Source organism: Amphimedon queenslandica, unplaced genomic scaffold, assembly GCF_000090795.2.
Source record: "Amphimedon queenslandica unplaced genomic scaffold, v1.1 AMPQUscaffold_13089, whole genome shotgun sequence".
NCBI classification, from domain to species: domain Eukaryota; kingdom Metazoa; phylum Porifera; class Demospongiae; order Haplosclerida; family Niphatidae; genus Amphimedon; species Amphimedon queenslandica.
In genome coordinates this window covers 46,658-56,901 of record NW_003546675.1, presented here as the reverse complement: position 1 = coordinate 56,901, position 10,244 = coordinate 46,658, and the positions used below count along the sequence as shown (strand labels likewise).

General features: G+C 36.8%; 2 protein-coding genes across 2 annotated transcripts in view; both read right to left on the bottom strand.

The window, feature by feature from the left end:
• Positions 1 to 5,419, bottom strand: part of LOC100637223 (laccase-24-like) — an 11,933-nt gene extending 6,514 nt beyond the window's left edge. The window contains exon 1 of the mRNA XM_003389354.2: positions 2,559 to 5,419. Coding sequence (XP_003389402.2) covers positions 2,559 to 5,377 — 2,819 coding nt within the window. The 5' untranslated portion in view covers positions 5,378 to 5,419. The remainder of the gene's footprint in view (positions 1 to 2,558) is intronic.
• A 2,848-nt stretch (positions 5,420 to 8,267) lies between these two features.
• The window catches only part of LOC100637096 (laccase-1-like), a 2,402-nt gene continuing 425 nt past the window's right edge, over positions 8,268 to 10,244 (bottom strand). The window contains exon 2 of the mRNA XM_020001308.1: positions 8,268 to 10,227. Coding sequence (XP_019856867.1) covers positions 8,268 to 10,227 — 1,960 coding nt within the window. The remainder of the gene's footprint in view (positions 10,228 to 10,244) is intronic.

Below are 10,244 nucleotides of genomic sequence, written 5' to 3'. Positions count from 1 at the left end.
TCTCTGATGCTAATCTATTGATTACATTCACTTTAACCAACTGACCCTCAGTTACAATGAGTGTTGGTCCTGGTATACGTCCATTGACTGCTATAAAGGAACGAAACGTGTACCCATCAACACCAAACGGTTGAGTGCAGTTAGTACTATCAATAGAGCTACCACAGAGAGTGTTACGGCCTATACTAGGATCATAATCAACTGGTTCCCATTCTCCATTATTAATATGCCAGACACTGCCTGCAGTACCACGTGAGTCTCCAGTATCATTCAGCAGATATCGAGTGAACGTCTGCAGCATCTCAATATCAAACGTAAACTCGCACACATCATTAGGATTAGTAGCTGTACATTCACATACTGGAGTATTGTGATTGCAAGTAACTTCTTCAGCTCTAGTAACTAATGGACTAGCAAAGAAGATGAAAAGGGAAGAGACTGTGAGGATCTGTTGTAGAGACATTCTAGCTGCTCCAAAGAATGAATGAATGGATGTGTAGTGGTGTAAGCTGCTCCTTTTATAACAGGCTTGGATGATTTTTAGTAAATTTATGAATGAGTTACTATGAAGCTATGAATTGAGGTATTTCTATTGCAATATGGTTCATATGAAGGTATTTATTAGATTTATGAGCTCTTGTGAATTTATGAATTCACCTATAAGGTACTGTAGTACACATAAATTAATTTTATCAAGCTGTGACCCCAAGTGATTATTTTGTTATATTATAGTTCTTCTGTAAGTATGAATGGCATTATTTATTAGATTCATGAGTTCTTGTGAAGTATATCAGGTATCAATTAAAGTGGGTGGAAGACATGATTGCATGAAGCCTGATTTAACATTAAAGCAATGGAATTCAACAGATTGAACTTGCATGCATAAGTGGGCACATATGTAGCTACTAAAAGAGAGACACAAGTAAAGAACAGTAAATTAATGATAAGTGCATTTATTGGGGCGAGCCTGAGCTCGCCCCACTAAGGCGAAAAAACGTCTGTCTGTCTGTCTGTACAGGCAGTAGTATCGTCTAACTATTATTAATGTTAAATACTCTAACTATGATTATGCTCACGTGCATGCACACAAGCCAATATAATCATACTTGCAACAAAAATTAACCAGTATTCAGCAATTTTTTACGTGGTAGCATTTTTTACAGTGAAGTCAGAGAAATGAATCAAGAAGAAGCTTGTAAGAGTCGTCGTAGGGAGCTCTACAGCCAGAGAATGGCCGCAGAGACTCCTGAAGAGAGAGAAGCCAGGCTGGCTATTAGAAGAGTCGCAGCTAGAGATGTGAAGCAATGCCAATCATTTTGCAGAAGGTGAAATCAGTGTTGTACTGAATACAAATGAATATCAAGTTTGCATTAGTTGCACTGGGAACGTCAATTAGATCAATGACCACATCGGGCAATGTATAAAGTGTCATGCTACAGTTAAGCTTTCTAAATGTGGTTCTCATAAATCAGCCCACTTCATTATTACAAGTGCTAGTGGCAAAAACTGGCAGCTCATGGCATACAATGATATGCTTCTCTTAATGACGGCTGGTATTGATGGAGGATCAGTCATGGAAAAGCTGTTTAATATTGGATCTATTAAAGTTACTTATGACTCCAATAATGTTGTTAAAACAGTTGTACATGACAACTAAGTAACTGAATCTCATACTCAGTTTGTTCATACTCATTTTCTCATTGATGATTCATTTTTGTTCATACTTGTTTTCTCATTAATGATTCATTCTTTACAACTAATAATATCTAACTAATAATATCTAATTGCGTGTGCATACTCAGGTTCGCCCCTCAATGTTCTGCATTACTCCTAGTAGATACTACAATGGAGTGTTAAGGATTGTAGTAAACAAGTTGTACTGAAATTGATACACCCGTATATAGTTACAAGAGGTGGCACAGTATAGTCAGGCCCTTGCACTGTGCAAGAGTCAGGTCACACCTGACTAGCATCAGTAGGCAAACTATGCATGTTGGTCACTGTACAGTAAGTGACACTTTAGAACTTCCACTTCCTTTAGCGTCGGTGTCAGTGATGTAGTTACAACATCACCAAAATGTATTTGAATCTAGCACATTTGTGTTTCTGGTTATGTACTTACTAGCAGTACAGTACTATGCTAACCAATTAATCCTATTGCTATACTGTATTATTGTTAATGTTAATTCTAAATTTAGCTTAGCACAATAATCTCTTCAAAATTAAAATTAAACTATAAAAACTAAAAATAATGAAATCAATGCAGCAAAAAACATGCAGCTAAACCCACATGCATAGCAAGAAATATAGTAATAAGTTTGTGTAACTATAATCAAATTATAAAAGTTTACTTTACGAAATATTAATTACTGTTCTTGATCAGATCTTCAACTTTCATTGGCTTGTAGTTGCTGTCATCCAGGAATACTTTACCTAGTGACTGGAGCATTGAAGGATACCAAGCAATCCCTTGCTTCTGTTTGCTATGGAGGGAAGTGTGGAAAGTATCATAAAGAAAACGTAATGGGCCAAACCCTGCATGAGCAAATTTATGATCATTAACAACAGCATAGCAAGAAGCTACAACATCATTAACAACCACAGTACCTTCTCTTGTCAGTGGGGCATAAGCACCCTTGATGACTTGGCTTGATGTGCTAACGACTTCAACTGCTTCAATAACATCAGGAGATTTAGCAACAAATATCTTGTCACCTTTTTTCACTTGTGAAGCGAATATAGGTACAGATGATGAGATGTCATTTGTTTTACTTGCATGAACAAGGTGGTTTGGTGTGAGTGTCAGTTTGTGATTACCTGATGACTCTATGATAGTATAATTTGCTAGTTTAATGTCATCAACATCTAACATCAATATAACTGGGCTATAGACTAGTTCATGGTTAGAACTCAAGGCTAAAAGTTCCATTCCAATTTCAACATCTTTCATGAGCAATGGACCATTTCTTGTACGCACTACTGCATCTGGAGGAAAGCATTTAGTACCACCACCTCCACCACCACCACTGTTGGTGTTTGTTGGTGTTATTTGAATTGTTGTTGGCATAAATACTGTACTCACTACTGTTGTTGTTGTTAGTGTTGGTTCTGGTGATGGTGATGCAGTAACAGCAGTTGCTGAAATAAACTGGTCTGTTGCCAGTGGAAAGTCTCCACATTTATTCATGCCATCAGGTGGTGGTGTTTTAAAGCCTCCTTCATTAATGATGACTCCCATTCCCTCCAATTGATGTACCTCAATATGACAGTGTAGGAACCACCAACCAGGATTATCAGTTTTAAAATACACAACAGCATACCCACCAGCTGGTATTAACAGAGTATCCTTCAGTGGGGCTTTAGATGAAATTTTGCCTGTCATTCCTTTACGTGTAGAGTAATCTCTATTATTTCTCCAGCGAGGCTTAACACATAGTGTATCACCTCCACAATTTAAATCACTATTGCCATCAGATAGTTCTCCATTGTCGTTATATTTGCCAAATTGGATATCAACGACATGAAAGTAATGTCCATGAAGATGTACTGGATGAGCGAATAGAAAGTTGCCTAGTGACATAGGGTTTGGTCCAACGGCTGATATTACTAATTCATAGGAACGACTATCCTCCACATCAACAACATGAGTGCAGTAGCAATCAGGGGATATGACTTCTTCTGTGTTATCGCGATCACACTTCTTTTCATTATTCTCATTTTTCTCGTCTTCACAATATTCATTATTCCTAATACCAGTTAGTTCACTTGCATCAAGCTGTGCCAGTGATGCTGATGGTAGTTTTAGGTTGCGGCCATTAATAGTGCTGGTCTGACGTGTTCCTTCAAAACCAAAATTGAAGAATAATCTTGGACTATTTGCAGTTGTAGCAACATCAGGCAGATCTCCAGGATAGTCAGTTAGCAGCTGCAATTGATGAATATGAGTACAGTTAATGTTGAAATTATCTGGAAAATTCTTGAATGGACAGTTAAGAGCTTCACACTCATCAGTAGAAGTACATCTCTCAACAACAGGTTGACTTCTAGCTGCAATACCTGCATATTCACTGGATGGCGTGTCATCACTGTTGTAATTGAGAATAGCTTCTGCCGACTGTTCTTGTAAATAAGTTGATGTTACAGTGAAGCTTAATGTAACTGCACGTATCATGAACTGCTGAGTGGAGACAAGGTCACTCTCTGCTTTTGTTTGTAAAAGGAAGTCATATCTTTCTCCAGAGTGTATTATAATGTAATCAACTGTCACTGGTTCAATAAACTGACCATCAGTTGCTATTACTGTTAAGTTATGATCTTCTATTGAGAAACGATAAGCATAAAGACTCTGAGCACCAATTAAACGAAATCGATACGTATTTCCAGCTGTGACATTAAAGTCACTTAAAATAGAATTAGAGTAGTCAGTATCATTATGCCTTCCCCTTCCATTTATTAGTCCAGACCAATAAGGCACGGGCCCTATCTCTGCATTATCTGATGAACGGGTTCTATCAGGTTCTGATCCAGACAGTTCTGATACTTTATCAATGTCAAAGTATCTAATGGTTGAGTGTATTAGTGTGAAGAGATCCAGTGAGCTTGACTTCTGCCAGTCAAGAAAAGTGAGAGTGTGTTCACCAGGATTATCCACATAAGTATTCTGCTGTATGTTCATTTCAGTTAACTTGTTCAGGAAGGCAGTATATTGTAGATTACCTTGCTCCTTCTCTTTAACAATGAGAGCTCCAAAGAGTCCATCAGTTCTCTGAGCTCCACTGTGAGAGTGATACCAGTGAGTCCCGTATTGTTCAGCTTTAAAGATATAAGTAAAACTAGCCCCTGGAGGTATACCACACTGTGTAACATGCTCCACTCCATCCATCCAGTTACTGTTCCTTTGATGCATCCCATGCCAGTGTACAGATACACTCTCTGATGCTAATCTATTGATTACATTCACTTTAACCAACTGACCCTCAGTTACAATGAGTGTTGGTCCTGGTATACGTCCATTGACTGCTATAAAGGAACGAAACGTGTACCCATCAACAGTAAACGGTTGAGTGCAGTTAGTACTATCAATAGAACTACCACAGAGTGTGTCTTTAGGATTAACTCTTTCCCATTCTCCGTTATTAATACGCCAGACACTGCCTGCAGTACCCCTTGAGTCTTCATCCTCATCAAGCAGATATCGGGTGAAGGTCTGCAGCATCTCAATATCAAGTCTAAACTCACACACATCATTAGGATTAGTAGCTGTACATTCACATACTGGAGTATTGTGATTGCAAGTTACAACTTCAGCAATAACCTGCTGATGAGATACGAGGATAAGAAGACAAAAGACTTCAAGTAGCATTGAAAGCCGAATCATTATTCTGTCACAAACTGACTGACTGAATGATTGATCAGTGAAGTGCAGTTTGTATTTATGTGGTATATGAATCCATATGACTGATACTGTTCCTAAGAAGTGGGATGGGATTTTATACATACCATTTCCACTGTGTTTATACAACCTATACCACAGGTACCTTCCTTTCTAATAACTATAAGTATAGAAATGCATTAATAGTACACAATTCCTGGAATTGCTTGTTTAGATAATGAGTCTTGGAGTGAACTGGTTTGTATGATTATAATTGCTTTATACTATTAACTTGTATAGCAAAGATGAAATGAAAATTATCATAAAAGTAGTCTGGTCCCTCCACTTTGTTGCGGACTATCATGAAAGTTGTTTGTTCCTAATCAATAAGACTTTTTATTGCCCTGTTTTAATTGCCACTAGTAAAATAGTAAGTTTCAAGGTTGCTGTGCCAAGATACATCGTGTTACTATACACCCTTATTTTCTATATTAATGTATGTCTGCGAAAATAAAATTATAAATGTATTATTAAATTTGTCCATAAGCAGTGTTAGGTGTAGTATCAATGACTTGTTCTTGTTGTTCATTGCTGATAGTTGGTAAATCATATATTGGGCCAATGTCTACTGGTCAAGTCTAAACTCGCATACATCATTAGGATTAGTAGCTGTACATTCACATACTGGAGTATTGTGATTGCAAGTAACTTCTTCAGCTTTTGTATCTAATGGACTAGCAAAGAAGATGAAAAAGGAAGAGACTATAAGGATCTTTGTAGAGATATTCTGCTCCAAAGAATGAATGAATGGATGTGCAATGGTGTCATTTAGTGTATGGCTTCAGGGTGGTCATTGTGGTGTTACCCTTAGAAACTCCCTCTCCTACATGTTATTATTGCTACAGTAATTCTAACTTAATCTAATTTTGGATAGATAATTTGTATTTTGTAGTACATACTGATATTTACTTTGATTTCTTGTCTCTCAGACATTCATATTATTAAGATAGAAATGAGAGTACATTTACTACTGATACATTCACATGTTTTGATCACTACAGAAGTAATTTCTCCTGGGCCATGATACTAATGGTATAACATAGTCAGATGAAGCACATAGATACCACACTATTGTGTAGTAAAGATAGCATTATACATTGTGTAGTAAGAGGAAGGAAGAGTTTGTGAATGAGTGGGAGTGAATACACACCTTCAGTTATTCTATATCTACCTTATGCCCACCTCTTCTTTGAGGTCATACTATACTAGTTAGTTTAATGTACATATACTGCATCAATAATAGCATACCTGGTTTACAATATTACGATAGGCTTGACATTACATTGATGCTGGAATAGAATTTGGCTATTCCAGCGGAAAGCATGCATCAAAAGGTCAAATCGCCCACTCTTTTGATTAAAAATTGACAGTACGCTGGCCTAATGTCATATTGTGAACCAGCCTTTAGACCTAATGGTCATTAATGCTTTCTACTTCTTGTGTACTTATACAATACTACAGAGTCTTTAATATATAAGTGGTTTTTATTGTTTAACAGGTGTCTTGTGTAGACTGCTGAGTACTATAATCAAATTTATAATAATAACTGCTCTCCTACATCATTCCAATCTTAAATACACTGTGCTAAGTAATACATTATAGTCTTGTTCCATATCAGACTGAGAGACATCTGTTATGTGGTGCAATGTTACTAATAATTTGTGTGGTCCAATGGTGGACCTGGTGTAAATCAGACTATATTAAATACTGTACATCAGACTATAATATACACTGTGTTTATGGATATGATGACATATCAAATGTACATGTACATGTATAGTCTATGTTTACATGTAGCAGTAAGTAGTAACCAATAAGACTGTAAGGGCTCTGTCGCTTACCATGCCCTGGCATGTGTGTACACTGTACAGACATACAACCTTTTAAAGTTGTTTATCTTTTAGCAATTGGTAGAATATAATGTGTTCATAAGTGATAAATTTTGGGTACAGAAACTTTATGAAGATATATTTTTAACTAAATTTTTTAATGTCCCAGCGAATTTGTTATGAATGACAACTCATACGTTATGTTCTTCAGTTGCTTCACAGTTGCTGTAACATTTGTAGCACAAAGCTAATGTTAGTATACCTTGTGGGTGGATATCAATACAGTAACTCAGTATAATTAGATTACAGTGAACACGCACACACACACACACTGAGATAGTAACACTATCAATTGTAATTATTAAAGTGTGTGTCCATAAGCAGTGTTATGTTCAATACCAATGATATGTTCTTGTTGTTCAGTTGGTACATGATATATTGGTTCATCTATAATACCATTGTCTACTGGTGATCTTTCTCTTAGTGTATTCAATATGTATCTAAAACATATCTGAACAATTTTAAATATTCATTGGCAGTGGTTTCTATAACAACCGTTAGACCACTTAATTTTAGATATTAACATCAGGCAATGTAATTATAAATTACAAATTTTATTTTAGTGGGGAGAATATTATGACATGACTGTGTAGACCAACCTTATATTTGTTTACTGAAGTGATCTGGTATATACATGTATAATAGTTTATAGTTTGTATGCTGAAACTATTTCTGCATGTACAGTGTGGTTTACTGTTTGTTGTATTTCATTTGTGGTATACTCTTGATGTTATCATGTATAGACAGTCTTCCTGCTTTGTTTTTTTTCCTTTCTCTTCTTCTCCCCTCTCTGCTTTCTTAACAATTTAGTTTTACTGAAACATTTTTAATCAGCTACAAACCAAAATATTAGTTCAAACATGGGAACTACTAAATTGTAACATTACTACGACATAATCTAAAACTACTATATTTAACTATGTGTCATGTTCCAATTCATGCAATTGTTACTTTAAGCATAATAAGATTATTAATATGATTATTATGATAAACTCCAGAAATGCAACCACAGATGTGATTGAGATGCCAATAATATACCCTGTAGAACTTCCACCTTCAGTTGATGTTGGTGTTGGTGTTGGTGATGTAGTAACAGCAATTGCTTCATTAAACTCATTTGTTGTGAGTTGAAAATTTCCACATTTATTCATGCCATCAGGTGGTGGTGTTTTAAAGCCTCCTTCATTAATGATGACTCCCATTCCCTCCAATTGATGTACCTCAATATGACAGTGTAGGAACCACCAACCAGGATTATCAGTTTTAAAATACACAACAGCATACCCACCAGCTGGTATTAACAGAGTATCCTTTAATGGAGCTTTAGATGAGACCCTACCTGTCACTCCTGTACGTGTAGAGTAGTCCCTATTAGGTTTCCAGCGAGGTCTAACACATAGTGTATCACCTCCACAATCAATATCACTATTACCAGCGGTAAGTCTTCCTGTGACAGGATCAGTTGTTCCAAATTGAATATCAACGACGTGAAAATAGTGACCATGTAGATGGATTGGATGAGCAAATAGAAAGTTCTCTAGTTGTGTAGGGTTTGGTCCAGTGGCTGATATCACTAACTCAATTGACTGGTCAGCCTCTTCCTCAATGACATGAGTGCAGTAGCAATCGGTGGATATGACTTCTTCTGTGTTATCACGATCACACTTCTTTTCATCATTCTCATTTTTCTCATCTTCACAATATTCATTATTCCTAATATTGGTCAATTCGCTTGCCTCAAGCTGTGCCAGTGATGCTGATGGTAGTTTTAGGTTACGTCCATTAATAGTGCTGGTCTGACGTGTTCCTTCAAAACCGAAATTGAAGAATAACCTTGAATTATTACTAGTAGCAACATCAGGCAGGTCTCCAGGATAGTCAGTTAGCAGTTGCAATTGATGAATATGAGTACAGTTGATGTTGAAATTATCTGGAAATTTCTCGAATGGACAGTTAAGAGCTACACACTTATCACTATCAATGCACCTTTGACTAACAGTTTGACTTCTAGCTGCGATATTTGCATATTGACTGGATGGTGTAGTAGCACTGTTGTAATTGAGAATAGCTTCTGCTGACTGTTCTGTTGCATAAGTTGATGTTGCAGTAAAACTTAATGTAACTGCACGTATCATGAACTGTTGAGTGGTGACTAGATCAGTCTCCGATTTTGTTTTCAAAAGGAAGTCATATCTTTCTCCAGAATGTATTATGATATAATCGACTTCAATAGGTTCAATAAACTGACCATCAGTTGCTATGACGATTAATTTATGATCTTCTATTGAGAAACGATAAGCATAAAGACTCTGAGCACCAATTAAACGAAATCGATAAGTTTGTCCTGCAGTAACTTTGAACTCGCTTAAGCTAGAATTGATGTAATTAACACTATTATGCCTTCCTCTTCCATTTATTAGTCCAGACCAATAAGGCACGGGCCCTATCTCTGCACCATCTGATGAATAGGTTCTATCAGCTCCTGATCCTTGTAGTTGCGATGCTTTGTCAATGTCAAAGTATCTTATAGTTGAGTGTATTAGTGTGAAGAGATCCAGTGAGCTACTCTTCTGCCAGTCAAGAAGAGTGAGAGTGTGTTCATTAGGATTATCCACATAAGTGTCCTCCTGTATGTTTGTGTCATTCAACTTGTTCAGGAAGGCAGTGTATTGTGCATTACCTTGCTCCTTCTCTTTAACAATGAGAGCTCCAAAGAGTCCATCAGTTCTCTGAGCTCCACTGTGAGAGTGGTACCAGTGAGTACCAGATGGTCTAGCATAGAAATAATAAGTAAAACTAGCTCCTGGGGGTATACCACACTGTGTAACATGCTCCACTCCATCCATCCAGTTACTGTTCCTTTGATGCATCCCATGCCAGTGTACAGATACACTCTCTGATGCTAATCTATTGATTACATTCAC